Source organism: Anabrus simplex, chromosome 1 (genome assembly GCF_040414725.1).
Source record: "Anabrus simplex isolate iqAnaSimp1 chromosome 1, ASM4041472v1, whole genome shotgun sequence".
Lineage (NCBI taxonomy): Eukaryota > Metazoa > Arthropoda > Insecta > Orthoptera > Tettigoniidae > Anabrus > Anabrus simplex.
The window spans coordinates 1,674,434,523-1,674,454,246 of record NC_090265.1 but is presented as its reverse complement, the minus strand read 5'-3'; the positions used below and the strand labels follow the sequence as shown (position 1 = coordinate 1,674,454,246).

The window sequence follows — 19,724 nt, the reverse complement described above, 5'->3', positions numbered from 1 at the left end:
TGATAAAACTCCACAAGTGACAACATTAAAAATTATACTTTTTTGTTTTTTTACATATGGTTAAATTTACTAAATATCTTTCATGACAACCAAACTGATGTCAGTTTTTGGTGACTGTGAAGGGGAACGAAAGGATTTATACCTGTGTCTTGTGTTTCTAGAGTATATGCAAAAACACAATATGGAATGCACCAGCCATCGCCCCCGTCCCCACAGCCAGTCATTCACCCCAGCGTATCTCAGTCAAGAATAGATGGAAACAAGATAAGGGATTGGAAACAACAGTTATTTAACTTTCCGCTTCAGTACATAATTATCCTCCCAGGGAAATTTGTACAAGAGAAATGCCAAAATTGAAACCATCACAAAGTGGGTGTTTTTTCAATTTGGTTTGTGTCATACCGACACAGATAGGTCTTATGGCAACCCTGGGATAATAATGGGAAGGAAGCAACTGTGGCATTAATGTAGATACAGCCCCAGGATTTTCCTAGTGTGAAAATCGGTAAGCAGAGAAAACCATCTTCAGGGCTGCCGACAGTTCTAACCCACGATCTCCCAAATGCAAGTTCATAGCTACATGACCCAAACCACGCAGCCTTTTGCTCGGTATCAGAAAGTGTATTTTTAATTCAGCTTGTAAACTAATTTGGGAAAGACTTGTTTGTTACAGATAGGTATGTTAATTTTGTAAATTGCGCAATGTTAAAGTGAGTGCGGAAAGTTAGTTTATTGTTACAGCTTTCAAATGTTTTTTTCCGTTAAATGTGCCGTTGTACAAGTGTTCCCAGGTTCTTGGCAGTGCAAAGGACTACATCCTGTGAGTTGGCCATGTGGTTATGGGTGAGAAAGAGAATAGAAGCTTTTGAAATGTGGTACAGAAGAATGCTGGGGGAGCTGTTAGCTTGCATTTGGAAGATAGTGGCCATTGAGACCTGCCTGTTTCAGTACAACAAAGCAAATTGTAAATAATAATAATAATAATAAATAAATAAATAAATTATTATTACCATACACTTCCAAGTAAATTAAGAGATGATAATTTTGGCAAAAAAAACAAGAGCTATGCAGTGAATAGAATAGGGATATATTAACTCGTAAAGTTTTTGTTACTCAGCCACCTGAATTCAATTTGGTTGCATATTTTGAAGTCGGTTTTTACTTGTTTTATACCATTTTTCCATACATTTAAGGACATTTCATTGATCATAGTCAGTGTGGGTTTTTTTTAGGTCAACAACATCCGCTCCCTACCCATGAATATATTCCTCCCATCTGCTTTTTATTTATACTGCTGTTGTCAATAGTATTTTTATTTTGCCCTTTACAATACTGTGGTACATTTTCATTCTTTCTATTTACATTTCCGTGTAATAAGTTTCTTTCTCTTGTTCCAGTCATCTTTCATTTTGTGACTGAATAATTTCCTGCTTTTTTTTCCAAGCTGTTAGTCATTGTGATTCAGTGCGCATCAACTTTACAGTTTCCTTTTCTCTCTCATTTCTTTTTTTATTTTTCTTTCACTCCTGTCATTCTACCGTGGTGGTCTTTCTGTTTTGCCTTTCCTGATGTTCTTCTGAATACTCTTTGTACACTAAGGACTAATACAGGGGCCAGCAACTCCTATGCCTTTCTGATCTATTAAGTTCTGACATTTTCACATGATCGACCCTGCCCTTTATATAGTTTTTTTTTAATTTTATTTTTTTATGTCTGTTTATGTAAGTAATAGCTGCTGAAAAGTGAATTGAAGGTATATGGAAATATATTGCACTGCAGCATTGGTATTCAAGAAAGCCAGAACCAGACAGGGGGGGGAAAAAAAAAAGCAGCAGCAGCTAAAGGTTGGTTGACCTATGTTCTGTAGTTAGACGAGTGATCAATTCAGTCGTGGATCAGCAACTGCAAGAGTCACCTTCAGCTCAAACCAGAGAGATTTTACCAAGGCACCAGAAATATGTACCACTAGATTACTTGTATTACTAGATTCTGTTCAACAAGAAGTCTAGATAAAGAAGGGGATTAGAACTTGTTTTTCTGTTGCAACGTTGGCGCTGGGAAGACTTGGGAGAAAGGAGACGAGCTATTAGACTATGTGCTATGTAATATCAATATAAATGTTCAATTATTGGACATCATACATTTTTCAGCTAACTCAATCCTCGTTGCCAGAGTTTCGCCCCAGTGTGCTAAGTTGGGCTCATCAGTTGGTAAATAGCACACCCACCAAGACGCATGGCTAGTGCATACCGTGGAGGCCACTGCGTAGGCGACTTGAAGCCACCAGCGGTGCTTGTCCCGAATGAGTAAATTTATAATACCAATGTAAATGGTCCGTTATTGGACATTATAAATTTTCCAGCTATGTGGTATGAATTACCACCTATTCAATACAATAAAAACATAATAAAAGCTTACATATTTATTATTAAGTTGTTGATATGGTACATGTTTCGCTCCTTTTTCGTGAGCTTTCTACAGTTGATAATTGCCTATGTTATGAACATTTTACTTGTTCTCGATGTTGCTGGAGTAATATTTGCACAAAATGTATTGGCATTAATTTTATGTTGTCAATACCATAAATATATATCTTTTATCTTTCATTACAGATATACCAACAAGCCCAGTTTGGAACATACGAGAACAATTCAAATTCTACATCCATCACATTAGAAAGTGTTTACTCGCTAACAAGTTTGTTCATGAACAATATTCAATTAAACAATCAGACAAATATGGTTTAACTTAAAGACATAATTTTATTGTTATATGACTTGTAAAATATAAGATTTGTCAATCAGGTTTACAAGCATAACCCTAATCCAATAGAATAGATTCATGATCTTATATAACCTTAAGTAATTAATAATTGGCTGATGATGCTCACGAAAAAGGAGCGAAACATGTACCATATTATCAACCACTTAATAAATATGTAAGTTTTTATTATGTTTTTATTGTACTGAGTAGGTGGTAATTAACAAAATTTGTATCACAATTAGATCTTCAATACGGACAATACCTGCTACTGTCAAGAGATGCCGTAGAATGACAGTTGTAGATGAATAAGTTTGAGTGGTGTTTTCAAAAGTAGGAAATATCATAATATAATAAAATTTGAATTCAAAAGGACAAATTGGGGAAAAGATTTGTTTAGAGGATGAAGAGTTAGGGATTGGAATAATTTACCAAGAGAGATGTTCAATAAATTTCCAAATTCATTGCAATTATTTAAGAAAGCACTAGGTAAAAAACAGATAGGGAATCTGCCACCTGGGTAACTGCCCTAAATGCAGATCATTGGTGATTGATTGATTGATTGATTGATTGATTGATTGATTGACTAGTAAAGTTTTCGACAACGTTAGTCACAATCGCTTGAAAAGAACTTTGATATTGCTGCCAATTCCAAGTAAACTTGTAAATTTAGTGACCAATCTCGAAATAGGTAATGTCGCAGAAATTCGATCTAAAGGGCTCCTAACTAAATTGATTATGCTGGCTAAAGATATAATACAGGGTTCACTTTAGTTGACGCATTGTTTAACCTCACTGTTGACCCCGTCTTGAATGAGTGTTGTACAAGCACTCACCATCTCCTGTCTTTATATATCTTCTGTTTCCGGCCATCTTTCCACCTGAATCCCCTGTGGGTGGGGGCGGTAGAATAACACCCATGCTATCCCCTGCCTGTCGTAAGAGGCGACTAAAAGGGGCCTCAGGGACTCTGAACTTTGGAGCGTGGGTTGGCGACCACTGGGCCCTCATCTGAGTTCTGGCATTGCTTCCACTTACTTGTGCCAGGTTCCTCACTTTCATCTATCCTTTCCGACCTCCCTTGGTCAACTCTTGTTCTTTTCCGACCCCGACGCTATTAGGTTTGCGAGGGCTAGGGAGTCATTCATTTTCACGCCCTTTGTGGCCCTTGTCTTCCTTTGGCCGATATCTTCATTTTTCGAAGTGTCGGATCCCTTCCATTTTTTGCTCTGATTAGTGTTGCATAGAGGATGGTTGCCCAGTTGTACTTCCTCTTAAAACAATAATCACCACCACCACCTTCCCACCTGAGACCTCTCCTTCACATTTGATTTTTATCTGTCCCGGCATTTCCTTAGCCTTACCCTTTCTTTTACCTTGGGCGGTAAGGTCAGAGTATTTTCTGGTAGCTATTTTGCTGTCGGTTACAGTTTTTAATTTCTACCATACCAAGTTCTGTAGTCTGTGATAGTTTTTACCAATAGCAGTCATTGTTGGGAAGGATGCAGTGTCTGCTTTACTGCTGACTAGTAATGCCATTCAAGAATTCACCAAAATGGTCTAAAAATAAATAACAATCGTGGAATTTATGTTGAGAAAGGTCTGATGGTAAAGAACTTCATGGTGTCTCCCGGGAACAAAATACAGTGTGTGAAAATGGGGCAAACAATTAGTCATATAGGAGTAAATTTCTCAAATAAACCTTGATTCTGCCATGGCCTTGAACACTTTCAAGAAACCCTTGACATGCCAATATATTATCTTTTACGGACAGATCAAAAATTCGTAGTTGTGAATATCTCCATAAGTGGAACATTGCTGGAATGAAAATAAGAAGTGAGGTTTAGGACTCCTAGACCAGCGAGCTAGAGAAAGGTATATAAAGTGGCAAGCACACACATATTTGCTTGGAGCAGAGACAACTTGAGTTAATGCAGCCATGATGAACATCATATGGCAGGATTTTGTTGTGATTGTTCAATCTGTACGGTAGTAAGAGTTTTAAGAAATTCGTTGAAGAATTCTTAGACCATGTCTTCAGTGTGTTCATCATTCAACTGTACAAATAGAAGTAATAAAACAGAGGGTGTGTCGTACGTCAGGTAAGAAGCGTCATCCAAATGAGAAATTTACGTGGTAGACATCAAACGAAAATGTGGAGCTAGCAAAAAGTTGGGTTGTCAGCATGAAAAGGGATTTATGGTATTCCACTGGACACAGTTGTCTGTGTTCTTTGCACTTTGAGGATAAATACACAGGGTGGGTGGGGTATAACTAGGCAGCCGCAAACACACGATGCCACAGGTCATTAAGAGCTGAAATAAGCAAAAGTGTAATAAAAGATGTGTTGTTTAGGAGGAAAAAAGATGAAGTGTACGAAGATTATGCCGAAAGTTTTTAGCAGCATGTAGGCCGTAATTCTGAGGACAATGGGATTATTTTTATTTGAAAGAGCAATGTTTTTCGACCTTGGAACATACTCGCGCAACCCCTCCTAGCGGTAGTTCCTCCACAGCGAGGGAAGAAAGCACAAGCAGTGCCAAGTCGGACACAGTGCAAGATGGATCTGTCGCACCGCGATTTTCTAGGAATGAATTATTTTTTTTATGATTATAAAAAGAAATTAAGTGCCGAAGAATGCCATTCTTCTTTGCTGCGCATTTTTGGTGAGGCTGCCCCTTCTAGCGCCACAGTTGGAAATTGATTTCGCGAGTTTTCAAGGGGTCGACAGTCAATTGAAGATGAACCTCGTCCTGGTTTCCCAGCAACAGCAGTGACTCAAGAAAACATTGATGCTGTGAGGGAAATGATGAAAGCAGATCCACAGCTTACATTTTGCGACATTGAAGGGACCTTAAATATCTACAGGTGTTGTAATCTTAAATATTGGGTCAAGAGCAGCTCAGACCATTCACGATTATTGAGACCTTAACCAGGAGGTGTGCCCGTTGGGTGCCACATTCCCTGACAGAATGCCAAAAGGAGGAGAGAGTGGACTGGTCATTTCATGCTAGAAAAATTCAGTGGAGGGCAGTCCGAAGACACCTACAATATCGTCACAGGTGATGAAACATGGGTCTACCATTATGACCCTGAAACGAAGAGTCAGTCTTCTGTGCTTTCCAGGGGAGGATCCCACCACAAAAGTTCAACAAAGTCGGAGCTCCGGAAAGATGATGGTGGCGACTTTTTTTTTTTAAATACGAAAATCACCTCTGTGACCTTGGACACACGTCGTACAGTCAATGCTGAATGGTATGTGAATGACTGTCTTCCCAAAGTCCTCGCCACTTGGAGTTCATAGCACCCAAAGTCCAAGAGTGGGCACCTTCTGCTGCATCACGACAGTGCATCTGCACACAGGGCTGCCAGAACAATGGACTTTTTGGAAAGGGAAAAAGTGCAAGTGTTACCTCATCCCCCCTGTTCACCTGACCTGGCCCCATGTGACTTCTTTCTGTTCCCTAAGACCAAGGAAAAAGTACGTGGGCAGCGGTTTTTATCAGATGAAGAGGCCATTGCAGCGTACGAGAGTGCACTAAGTGACATCCTGAAAGAAGCTTGGACTTTCAGTTTTCTAAGTGGTTTCAGAGAATGGAAAATGTATGCGTGCTAATGGAGAGTATTTTGAAAAGTTGTGATTGTTGTTTCGCAAATAAATTTTTTTTCTCACACACTGCTAAAAACTTTCGGCATAGCCCTCATACATCACACGTTGCAACATCTCTTGAGTTGACTACATAGTAGTATGTGTAAGACCAGAACCAGGAAAAGCCTCTTTGGGATGAGTCGGCAGTAAACCCGTATTGAATCATTTTTGTTACTGTTACTTCATTTTTCTTTCTTTTTCTGCTCGGATTTATGGAAATATCGAACTATGGACACTTGAAATACTGCATTGAGACTGTACTGTACTCCCAAGTCAATACTCTGCAGAAATGTAGTGCTATGGCATAACATGTGACATACCAAAATGAAACAAATAGCGATTGTTCGAAGTGATCACCCTGCACTTGTATGCAAGTTTCACTTCCCCAAATCCATTTGTGAGGCATTCAAACCAAGGCACCAGGGTTGTGCCAAATATCCTCTGCTGTTTGAAAAATACATTCTCGAGGTTCATCCTAAGTGGTTATATCAGTTCGATATACTTTTTTGTCTCCTCAAACATAAAAATCCACTGGATTAAGGTCTGGATATCTGGAGGACGGCGGTATTGATGGGTCTATATCGAATCCACCTATGGGGAAATGACTGATCCGAATGATCGCGCTCTAAGTGGTTTACATGGGCTGGTGCACCATCGTGTAAAAGCCTCATGGTTCTTTGTAGTTCAAGCGGCGCATTCTCGAAAAGCTCCAGTAACGAACCCGTGAAGGACTCCAGGTAAGCGACACTGATTAAATGTGCAGGTAAGATGATTGGTTAAGGTAACAGGCCTCTTACTACACCCATCTAGATATTGAGAACCGGTGCTGGAAGTTGCCTTGATGTACTGTGTGGGGATGTTCCATAGCCCATGAGTGAGTGTTGTGCATATTAAACACTCCTTGTCATATGAAAATTGCCTCATCTGTCACTAATACACTATGCAGAACGATGTGGTTTTTACACAATGGTGCACCACCTCATGTAAGCCACTTTGTGCTTGGCTGAATCTCTGGATTACGTGCTTGACAAATTAACCAGCGGTAGTAATCCACTCTTGGTTGGTAATCAGCTGGTGAAACACTGCACCCCTTGAATTTGGTAAGGGTGCGTTTGCTCTTCATGCAGTGTCCTACGTACTGTCCAACAGCATGTGTTTTACTACACGTACTGCGTCTGGGATAGTCTACCATTGCCAGGCACTTCTTCCGTGTCAAAGATTGCACGTGGCTGTTCTGGCCCTCTATTTTCATAGCTTGATGTAACACAACCAGCATCACAAACACATACTACAAGAAGTATCATAGGTGGATTCAGCACCCGTCTGTTGGGAAACCTTTTCCTATAGATTCATGTAGCGCGACGCGGGTTCTGTTGTGCCTCACCATACACTACCAGCTTATCAAGATACTCATGGTTTTCATGCACAGGCATCGTTCAGTAATAATTATAATAAACGTAACTTGCATAAAACTAGTACGAGTTATAATTCGCCTCTGGACGGCTGTTATTCAGGTGAAGGGGAGGGTGGGAACCCATTTAACCACATCCCCGCTGCTAGGAACAGCAGAGCTCCGAGCTGGCACACGACACTTCTAGTGCTGTTGCCGAACTGCGTATGTTGAATGTTCTCCCACAGAGTGATTTAATTATCATCGATTTTTGGGAGAACCACTTGCTGTATGCAGAAACACCCCGGACCTAATTTCTTCGTATTGTTATAAAGCACAGCATACCGCACACTTAAAGCCTATAGGACATCCGGTTAGCCTGCTAGAGATCTCTAAATATATTGAAAACATCTTTTCCCGCTAAACTACACGCATTTTATTATGCGATTTGTGCGGATTTCAGCTCTTGCTGGCCTAGGGCATCATGTGTTCGCGGATGTCTAGTTATACCTCATCCACCCTCTATGCATGTATGTTGCAAATGAGAGGTGACATCTCTTAGGTAATGCAGTGCCTACAATTTTAAATTTTCCTGCACATCTGCAGAAGATGTAGACCATGGTCGAAGAAGCAGAGTTTCCAAGAAACAACTGAACATTCAAAATCAAATGTCAATATTGCAGAAGACTTGATCTCAGGATGTAAATATGTTAGGCTGTCTTAATATTTGCTGAAAGAGATTTGCGAGTCATTTTAATAGTAATAATGGCTGTAAAAGTATATAGTATTTTGTAAAGAAATGGGATTTACCGAGTTTGATTGAGTGTACTGTGAGAAGATTTCTAAAAATAATAGGTGTAATATTCGGCATACATGTAATGAAGTAGTCTATTGCATTATCGGTCAAAGGCACAGTTGACAGAAAAAAACATTTGAAAGCTGTAACAACAAACTAACTTTCCGCACTCACTTTAACACTGCGCAATTTACAAAATAAACTTGCCTATCTGTAGCAAACAAGTCTTTTAGTTTACAAACTGAATTAAAAATACACTTTCCGATACCGAGCAAAAGGCTGCGTGGTTTGGGTCATGTAGCTATGAACTTGCATTTGGGAGATAGTGGGTTCGAACTGTCTACAGCTCTGAAGATGGTTTTCTGTGCTTACCGATTTTCACACTAGGAAAATCCTGGGGCTGTATCTACATTAATGCAACAGTCACTTCCTTCCCATTATTATCCCAGGGTTGCCATAAGACCTATCTGTGTCGGTATGACACAAACCAAATTGAAAAAACACCCACTTTGTGATTGTTTCACTTTTGGCATTTCTCTTGTACAGAATTCCTTGGGAGGATAATTATGTACTGAAGCGGAAAGTTAAATAACTGTTGTTTCCAATCCCTTATCTTGTTTCCATCTATTCTTGACTGAGATACGCTGGGGTGAATGACTGGCTGTAGGGACGGGGGCGATGGCTGGTGCATTCCATATTGTGTTTTTGCATATACTCGAGAAACACAAGACACAGGTATAAATCCTTTCGTTCCCCTTCATAGTCACCAAAAACTGACATCAGTTTGGTTGTCATGAAAGATATTTAGTAAATTTAACCATATGTAAAAAAAAAAAAAGTAAGTATAATTTTTAATGTTGTCACTTGTGGAGTTTTATCATATATTTAAAAAAAGAAATATATTAAAATGATCTGAACATTCTTCAAAATTATATATATTGACCTAAAAGTTTCTATAAAATGCAATATTAAAACGTGTTATTATAGTTTGTTATATGGCCGAATGAATTTCTATACAACTGAACAGTCTTGATGCAAAGAGAAAAAAGATAACATTTCAACAACATTCGCCCCCTATTCTTGCTAACATAACATAAGACAACATAATAAAATAAAGCCTATCACACTGGTCGAAGTTGCAACAGACAATGCTATAGTAGAATTGGAACTGGTAGTTGAAAAATAAATAAGGTCCAAACTGGTGGCTAGGAATAGATTTCCAAGAGAAATGATACAGGCCGGCCCCATGGTGTAGCATGCCTGCCTCTTACCCAGAGATCCCGGGTTCGATTCCTGATCAGTTCAGGTATTTTTACCTGGATCCGAGGGCTGGTTTGAGGTTCACTCAACCTACGTATTTACAATTGAGTAGCCATCTGACAGTGAGATGGCAGCTCTGGTCTAGAAAGCCAAGAACAGTTGAGAGGACTCGTCATTAAATGAAACTAATTTATTTTTATTGTTTACCCACCTATTCAATACGGATCCAAAAATAATTTTATCACGTGTAATAAAGGACCTGTCATATCGACCACCTCGTAATTTATAGGCCTTCGGTTTGAGCAATGGTCGCTTGGTAGGACTTGGCCCTTTGGGGCTGTTGTGCCATAGGTTTGGTGTTTTGTTTAGGGGAAATGATAGTTGCAATGAGACCTAGGGGATTGTAATGGATACTAGTGTTCACACGGGTAAGAGAAACATATCTCAGACAGGTGGCAAAAGCAAATAATGCCCATCTTCAAAAAAGGAGACTACTATGTAATAAAATACTCAAAGTTAGAAAGGAAAAGGTCAACAGTGGAGCCCACAAAAGAAGGTAAACCATTAAGAGCATGGGAATATAAAGCTATAGAATTGCTGGATGGGCATTAATACTTTGTGGTATTGGGAAGGAAGTGGCCGTGGCCGTAATTGAGGTACAGCTGGTGTGAAAATGGGAAACTACAGAAAACCATATTCAGGGCTGCCAACAGTGGGATTCGAACTCACTACCTCCCGGATGTAAGCTCACAGCTGCTCGCCCCTAACCGCACGGCCAACTCGCTCTGTTCTCATCGTTATCATAAGTGTTTATTTCGTATATGCCAATTTTTGTTTCTTTACACTTTTTTTTTTTTTTTTAGCTGAAGCAGTTCCAAATTAGGAACAAAATGTTTACTTAATCATTTAACTAGATTTTATGCTGGAATATGTTTTATGATTACATAGAATAGCAACAAAAAGCAAATAAGTATTGGATGGTGGGATTCTTCCTTCAACCTAACCTTAGTTACTCTGCACATTTCGTAAAGCAGGACTATGAACTATCGATTAAATAAAAAACCGAATTCCTAGGGCACAATATAAACGGGTATTTAAAAAATTCTGTGCCGGTGCTTAATATGAGGGGAATAACACCTGTTCCTGTTGCCAAGTGTGCATCTACATATATTATGAATAATTTGAAATATTCTAATTATACTTCAAAATTAATTATTTATCAAGGTATTCCGGTTCTGGCCCCTAGAGCAGCCTGGAATCCTACGTATGTACTTCCTTCTTGAGGATATTGTTCTCATATTGCCTTCACTACATAAGATGGTATAACTTATCTTCTCTCTTCCTAAAGTAGTTGCCGGGCTGAGTGGCTCAGACGTTTGAGGCGCTGGCCTTCTGACCCTAACATGGCAGGTTCGATCCTGGCTCAGTCCGGTGGTATTTGAAGGTGCTCTAATATGCAAGCCTCGTGTCGGTAGATTCACTGACATGTAAAAGAACTCCTGCGGGACTAAATGTTGGCACCTCGGTGTCTCCGCTGTTAGGAAATGAAGTGGTATTTACAAACCAAAAATTGATATGACATTGTAAATGACCAAAAGAATATGGGTGATACCTACAGTACCCCATTCACATTATAATTTTTCTATAAAGCTGTTATGAAGGTTAGTACAAAGATGAAGGACTGAACCATTGGTCAAATCCAAATTATCTCACAGACTAATGGAGATTTTTTTTTTTTTTAAGTTCTGATTTTGGCATTCCACTCTTCTACATAGAATCTAACTGAATTAATTAAAAGCAAAAAAGTATTAAAATCTATAGTGATTGTCAGTTCTTGGTTTGCTGAAAGTGCCTCTCCGGTTACATCAAGTCTTTGAATTCCATGCTGAAACTTGGTTTATGAGCAAACCATCAGAAAAATAAAAAATTGCATTAACTTTCTGCAACATCTAAGTCTTGTCCAAATTTCTTTGCTATTTCAATAAACGCTGGCCCCCGTTACCGGCTTTCCTTCGGAGCGTACTGCGCTGAACCATTTGTACAATAAGCTAATTGTTCCAGTTTTTTTACTGTTTGTCTGGAAGCCGATTTTTCGTTTGTTACCAATTGAGAAGCAAATTTAATTAGTTTTTTTTTAATTGTTGAACAAAATGGCTCAACAAAATATTTTTATTCTCACGTTTCTTCAGGCGGTTGATGATTTACAGTTGGTTGATGGTCAGAGTTACGTGCTTACGTTTTCCTCCTGATTTGGAACTTTAAGGTTTCGGTTTCGAGAACATTGTCTTGCAGTAATACGGATCCTAGATCGCAAGAAAAAATACTGTTGCGAAAAGTGCTCGCAATCAAAACAATGAACTGAACCTGTGTGTGGTGACAGTCAACAATGCTGATTGTGTCTAACAATAGCAGACATGTAGTGGACACTTCCGGGTGTTTCGTGCGCTTTAACTGTCACAAACTTTTAAAAAAGTAACATAAAAAATCCTGGAATGGTGCCGGACCATCGGGCGTTCCGGACTGTTGGATGCTGGACTAATGGAATTCTACTGTACCTCTGTTAGCAACATAACATTGTTTTTTCTTCACTTATCCTCTCCTGTCAAGTTGGAGTTTCTGACTTGGTAGACTTTTTAAAAATATTTTGTTCCATTCCTTGCTTTCATATCTCTTATCCAGTTTCCCTTAGGCAATTATTGTTTCAAAGAAGCAAATTTAATCAGCCAGGTCAATATTTGTCATACCGTATAAATTTATTTAGTTAATTATACACGTTCTGCCTTCATTTTTATAATTTGAGAGGGCAGAGGGGTTGTTCCCTTTTTGTAGTCAGAATTGTTCTTCAGAATGTGTCCCTTTCTTTGTCTCCTATGATGAGAATTAAAAGGGGATGATTGTCTTTTTTTTCCCCTGTAAAACGATCGCCCTCTGTACTTTATCAGCTTTTATTCTTTTCTGGTGCCTCTGCATGTTCACAAACCATGAAAGTTGTGAGTGAAATATGTAAACAGTAATAATGTCATACTTCTCTTTCCTGATGTGTTCCGAATTTGGATGCTCTGGCAGAGAATCGGTCTGAGAGTTTTACCTTCCTGACCCACAGTTGGCGGGTTCAGTCCTGTGGTATTTCAAGATGCACACATAGGCAAACTCAGCATCTCCAGAAACCATAAAAGTACTGTAATTGGATGTAAAATCAGCGACATTTCTGGCAAAGATCAGTTAACATGTTCTGTTACTGATTCTCAAGTAGTGCTGGTTTCTTCTTTTTCTACTTCCTGCAGTCACTTCCAGGAATTGCATAAGGTTGTCTTCTGTGTTTCTTTTTGAATTGCCATTACAGTTGTCCCTAGCTTTATACAATTGATTTATTTCAACTAAATATTTTTTATTATCCACTTTGTCGATACATTAGTTGCTTAAGGCAAGTTATTACTTAATAGTGGTACTTGTTTCGTATTTTTCAACCACATAACAACACTGTTGAAAAAATTAATAAATCAGCAAAGTTTACAATGCCTTGTGAGAAAATGTCTTTAAAAGCACAAGATCAAATTACGACATTAAAACAAAATACTCATGAAAAAATATATTAACTCGTTTTACAATTGAAAGCTTTGTAATCTAGCGGTTGTCAAGGAAACACTAGTACAGTAGTCCATAGAGAATATGTCCTGATGAATATTCTTTTCTCAAAAAGTTTGTTGAAGAGTTTAATAATATGTTTTGATTATTCTTAAGCCTATTTATAATTAAAAATTATACATTTTTTAGTAATTCACCATGCTTGCAAGGCTTTCTCTTCTCTGATATCAATCCTTCAATCTCTTCTTCATTTTCATCAAACCAATCTTGATGTTTCTTGTTGTTATAACCCATCATTTCTTTGCAAGCATCCCAAATAGTGTTACTATAATCTATCAGCTTCATTGTCCGTATTGATAGTTAGACCACACAAGTATGAAGGATGAGAGTTTTCCACCTAATCAGTGCTTTATTATACAAAGTGTCTAATAATTTAAATTATATTACAACACAATACTGGTTTCAACCTGTTAATTCAATAGCAACTCATCAACAGCTGGAACGTAACGTTCCCCGCATGTTTGCGTCCCAACAATGCACTTTTGTATCTACCCTGCACAACCGTGCAGATATTTGAACTTGACACAATGATATCATTGTCTCTTTAAACTTTAAGAATTGTTTCCGACAGTGTCTGATGAAGCAATTCTCTATATTGTGAGGCATTCTGGAATCCCAAATTTCACAGTCTGTCTGGCATGACCTCATTCACCTCTACAACCGTTGGGAACCGAAGCGAGAGGTTCCTCCTCAGTGTGTTTACTGTTGGGTCTTCATGTGATTGATTCCAGTGTCATTTCCCCCACTCTGAGGGGACTTATCACCCCACCTAAGGGAGCTCATCCGCCCGGAGCTGTTCGCCCCTTGAGGGAGGCAGGTTATTTACTTCCCCCCAGCACTCAGCATTTGCAGTTTTACATCTGGGTGCCAGACCAGCTAACCCTCCTCCTTTCTCATTCCGGACTTGGGACCGGACAATGGTGCCATTAACTTCCTTGTTACCTTCTGCTTCAAAGGGGGAGGAACACGCCGTAGTTCTATCTGGAGGTGGACATATCTCGATTCTTTATTCGTAATATTTTTCCAGTATTTTCACATACACCAGAATTTGATCATCTAAACGGATTCTTATACTCTATAGCCTCATTAAGGTTATCATTTTTCTTAACAAGTTGGTCTAGATAATTGTATAGACCTTCATGTGTGTTCATTAAGCTGCCCCTTTTTAATTTATTTATGATGGTGAGGTCTTTTTTTCTATGCTGGTAAAATTATGACCTGTGGCAGTCATGTGTGCTCCCATAGGTGAGAATCTTCTATGCTTTTCAGCATTTACATGTTCTAAATATCTTATTTTAAAATTGCAGCCGAATTGTCCTAAGTATGTATTCTTGCACTCAAAGCATGTAAGTTTATATTCATCAGGACATAATCTCTATGGACTATTGTACAAGTGTTTCCTTGACAACCACTAGATTACAAAGCTTTCCATTGTGAAAAGAGTTTATATATTTTTTCATGAGTATTTTGTTTTTAATGTTTCATTTGATCTTCTTGTGCAATTTTTAAGGACATTTTCTCTCAAGGCATTGTGAAGTTTGATGTATTCATTTTTTTATCTAAACAGTATTATTAAGTGGCTGAAGATTTTACAAAAATATGAAACGTGTACCACTATTAACTAATAAGTTGCCTTATGCAACTAATGTATCGACAAGGTGGATATTTTTTAAAAATGTTTAGTTGTGAATCTGTTAAAGTGCGATATGCACCATGAAGTTGATTTCATGTAATTAATAGATTTTGCAAAATCGCGTACACAGTAGGCGAGATGGGGCTAGGGGTTACTTTGGTATAGAAAGCCTTATACATGACAAAAGGAAATATTAATTATTTAAATATGGAAATAAAAAAATGGACTTTTTTATTAGTGAAGTGGCTGGAGAGATGATGTGCTATGTCGTGAAGTACTGAGCAAAGATAAGAGGGTTATGTATATTTTGCAAAATTACAGTGCTTATATTTTATAAATGAAGTACCTCTTTGATTTTAATATTTCAAGAATTTCAAGTGCACTTCAGTTCCTACTCTCTATTCCTGAAGAAAATGCCTCCCCCTCCCCCCTTCAGTGTGGATAACGGAACAGGATTATTATTTTTGTTCTTTCTTGGTCAATCCATTCGACCAACATACTTCCCCAATTCACCATAATTGGTGTCCCATTCTGCATTATTTTATTAGATGTCGACATTCTCGTTGCTTTTCCATAACGTTCTTCCCTTTGATCTTTATTTCTTAATTTTGAATTCCCATTAGCTTTGATTATGTCAACTGTGCACTCTTCACACATTCACACCACTTTATTACTAACTTTTTCTCCAGTGCTATAGGTGTTTTATCTGCTTTAAAGTCTGGAAAGTATTTTGATCTCTACTGCATATTTTCCCCCATAATGTTGGCGATGGAGAGCTTACTAGTCTTACACATTCTCTGGGAATCACATGCAACATGACGCTGCAATGTCAAAGTGGTGTGTGCACAAAGTCACATTACCACACACAGCATGATTGAAATTGCTATCAGTTGCATTTTTTCTTAATCAACTCTCTTAGAATTAATAAAAACACGTAATCTGAGTTCATATAAAATGAGAGATCCTATCGTTTATAGATTGAAGTTTCCATCACTTCACTAACCCTTTGGGATTTGTAGTCTTAAATTATAAACCCTTTGAACCATTGAGAGGAGAAGAAAAACACTGTAGAACTAGTAAGTTTCAAAGTTAGGGTACAGGATTTGTTAAGGATTATTAACATAACATAGGCTGTTGTAAGAAGAGAATTCTTCTCCTTATGTACCTTATGTAGGTACCTTATGTTAGAACAAGAATTTCATAAAATTTCTTCTAATGCTTGAAGTGTTTGCCTGGAAGTTGAACTTACGGACATATTTTAAAGAAACTGAGGAAATGCTTATGCTGAACTATTGTATTTGTATTATTTATCTTGGGGGGGTGGAGGGGATGTTCAAGGTACTTGTATCCTCCATGTGTTTAAATGTGCACATAATTTTTAAGCTTATTTTGTTCAACTTTCTAATTGACTTTTTCTTTCTTTACAGTTTTTACTGTTCAAAGACTGAATCACAGTAGGGCTGCAGTTCCTGCGTCATGATCTTCATGTATGGATCCAAACCAGTGGCACCATTACAAAATATGACTAGCATGCCACGGTGGATTGGACTCTGTACGGCGTAGTGTGCAAGGACAGCTGAAGTGTTCTGTGAAAAAATCATTGAAAATACGTTCTTTTGTGCATTTTCCTGTTTCGCTTTACCACTGCAGCGCTATTCTGGTGGTACGGAAATGCAATCGCCAACCAAAATCTTCAACGGTACAAACAGATGAAGTGTGTTTAGTTGATTTTCAAAAATGTGCATTTTTTTAATCTATCTTTTAGATACACTTCTGGTTATTCATATGACTGAAGGAAAGTTTGAATGTGAATAGTGTGCTTGGACAGTGATTGTAAATGAACATTCGTTGTTTTTACAAGACAAGTTTGAGTATCATCTTACCTCTTTACAAAGAAATGAATATTCACTATTTTTGCTTCAACATTTTGTTTTCTAGGATTTTGAAGAAAATTGCTCTGTACAAATTGATCGGGAGGGGGGGGGGGGTGTTTCGTACTGTGAAATTTCCAATGAAATTTCGTTTAACATGTTGTTGTAGATTTTTATGTAAATAGTGTATTTTTAAGTTCCACCTGTAAGTTGAATGGATTTAATTTCTTGTAAGTGTACACAAATTTAAACATAAGTAAAAGCTTTATATAGTGATTGAACTATCCATTAAATGGTCTCAAAACTGTTTAAGAAACAAGTGTGTTATTTTTCCCCATTCGGTATCCACATTCACAGAAAGATCAATAAATTAAATTAGTTCTTAAATTGTCATTTGTGCTCATACACTGTCTTCAGCTTTACGGAGGCATGCTAGAATGAAAAGATTTTTTATGAAATTGTTGGTATTTGTGTATGTAATTGTTGGTATTTGTGTATGTAGATAAAAATGAAATTGTAATTTTGAGACATTTCACAAGTTCTATCTCTTCCAAAAAGAATGCTGTTCAATGATAAATCTGGATTTATTTTGAATTGTAATTGAACTTTCGCTGTCTGTCAGACTGCCTTGCTTTATCCAGTGTTCTAAAAACATGTTCACAGAAACAAGAAGTACATAGATAGAAAATTATTCTTAAAAACCACAAAAGTCTTTCAAAAAAATCAATTCAAAGAACTCCAGTTCTGTAAACTTGTCAAATTTGTATTTTAAGACCTGCTTGCCCAGTGAATTGTAGTATATCGAGGATAGGAACAGGATCTACAAATCTGGGGTAGTGTGAAGTCCTGTCACCACAACCTGTTGCCAGTAAAACAATATCGAGAATACCACTGTCTTCATTGCTTGAACTTTCACTAAATCATTATCACGATACAATTCTCTTCCAGTATCATCCTTTAGCGAAGAACATGAAGCACTGCACAATGAGGAAGCCATAGTGTAAATAAAACGCAGCTAGCTTCATCCTTTTGTCTGCAGTTCGGCCATGCAAGGTGGATAAATACTGTTGCAAAAACAAAATCTTTGTGATTCCAACAGTGTGCAAGAAATGTTGTTTGCATTCATTTTTAACTACAGTCAAAGCAATTAAGGCAAAACTGCACAAGCCAGAGTTTGTATTCAGGCTGGCACCGTGCGGCTTTAATGGGGAGCCTGAGTACGTACTCGGGCAGATGGCGAAATTTACAAGATCCTTATTCTCTCTTCCAGATTTTAAGGATCCTCTATAATTTGCTTCAAAAACTAGCCACATGTTCCTTTCCATGCAGTCTATAAAATCTTCCCCACGCTAGTCACTAGGTAGAGTTTTCCACTTCGTATGGTGACTGTTTGCAAACATACTGACATTGAATGTGATTTTGACTCTGATAAATGGAGACTTCATTTTAGAAAATTGTGGCAATGATATTGCATCACTTCTTACATGACATAAGTTTCCATTATGCAACCCGTTCGGTGTACCTTGTGTCCCGAAGCATGTTGCTCTTTACCACCGGCACAAATATCCCTAAATTGTCGATTAAATAACTACGTCCTTGTTAGAAGTTTCTGATAACTAATGGCAACTTCGTGATCATGTTAAAGTAAAGGTTTGAGGCATGCTGCTAGTTTTGATCGGCCCTTTGCTTCAGGTTACCTTCAAATAGTCTGACCTATCTGTTTCATGGGACTCTTAGTGTGATTATGGCAAATGAAGCTTAACAATGTTACTGCCTTCAGATGGCAGATTGCTGTTTGATACAAAGAGTACTACCCCCTTTGATATCTCGTGTTACTCCATTTTACATTGCTCTAAGATAAGCGAATGCAAGTTCTCAGAGTTTTATTTATTGAAGCAGTTATTGGCATGTTTATTGTCTTCCCAAGATCATGTTTACAAGCAAGTTAAAGTCCGTTTTTAGGCATGGAGTCTTGACATCAATGAAGAGAAACTAACTTTTATTTCTTGGTCGTGCGCTTGTTGAATCAGAAAACTGTCTCAGAATACGTTGGATAGTCTCCACTATAAGAATGCACAAAACAAGTGCACCTGCATCATTTTGGATTTCATAGTAGGGACTAACCAAATTCAAATTCATCAGGTCACCAGTGACTTGAACCGATAACTAAAGACAACATCAGATTCCCATTTTCATATTAGTTTGTTGATTGTTACATTTTGTTTATATTCAGTGTTTATTGGTGTTTTCAAATGAAGTATAGTTTTCTTAACCCATTCGCCTCACATTTGAATACCATAGGAGTTCACTAAGAAATCACATTTAAATACCACTCTACGGCCGTCGTCATCACACTATTATTTAGAAAATCATACAAAACCAATCAGTAAATATTCCTTTCTGAAAATTTGCGTGCATGATAACGAAATAATAAACTTACCAATGCTGCTATTTTAGTAAGTCTGCTGGGTGTGGTACACCTCAAAACATTCTTCTAAGTGAAGAGCTATGCCACACTTTTTGCACTGCCAGCAACTTTCGCTTTTACCCCTGCTGTAGCACACAACACACCTTCTTGTGACTTTTGATTTCTTCTCTGTAGGGGGAATATGCATGGGAAAGTGGGCCTATGATTTAGCTTAAAATCTGGTTGGGGTGGTGCTCGCTGAAGGTCGACCTCGGACCGATTACTCTGGCAATTGAACAGTCTCTAGTAGCTG

The 19,724-nt window shown here is 38.0% G+C and overlaps 1 protein-coding gene across 6 annotated transcripts in view; it reads left to right on the top strand.

The window, feature by feature from the left end:
• Positions 1–17,323, top strand: part of LOC136858677 (serine/threonine-protein kinase Doa) — a 283,440-nt gene extending 266,117 nt beyond the window's left edge. For all 6 annotated transcript variants that reach the window (XM_068225660.1, XM_068225659.1, XM_068225662.1 and 3 more), the window contains one exon: positions 16,561–17,323. In XM_068225660.1, the coding sequence (XP_068081761.1) occupies positions 16,561–16,613 (53 nt within the window). In that variant the 3' untranslated portion in view covers positions 16,614–17,323. The remainder of the gene's footprint in view (positions 1–16,560) is intronic.
• Positions 17,324–19,724: the final 2,401 nt, after the last annotated feature.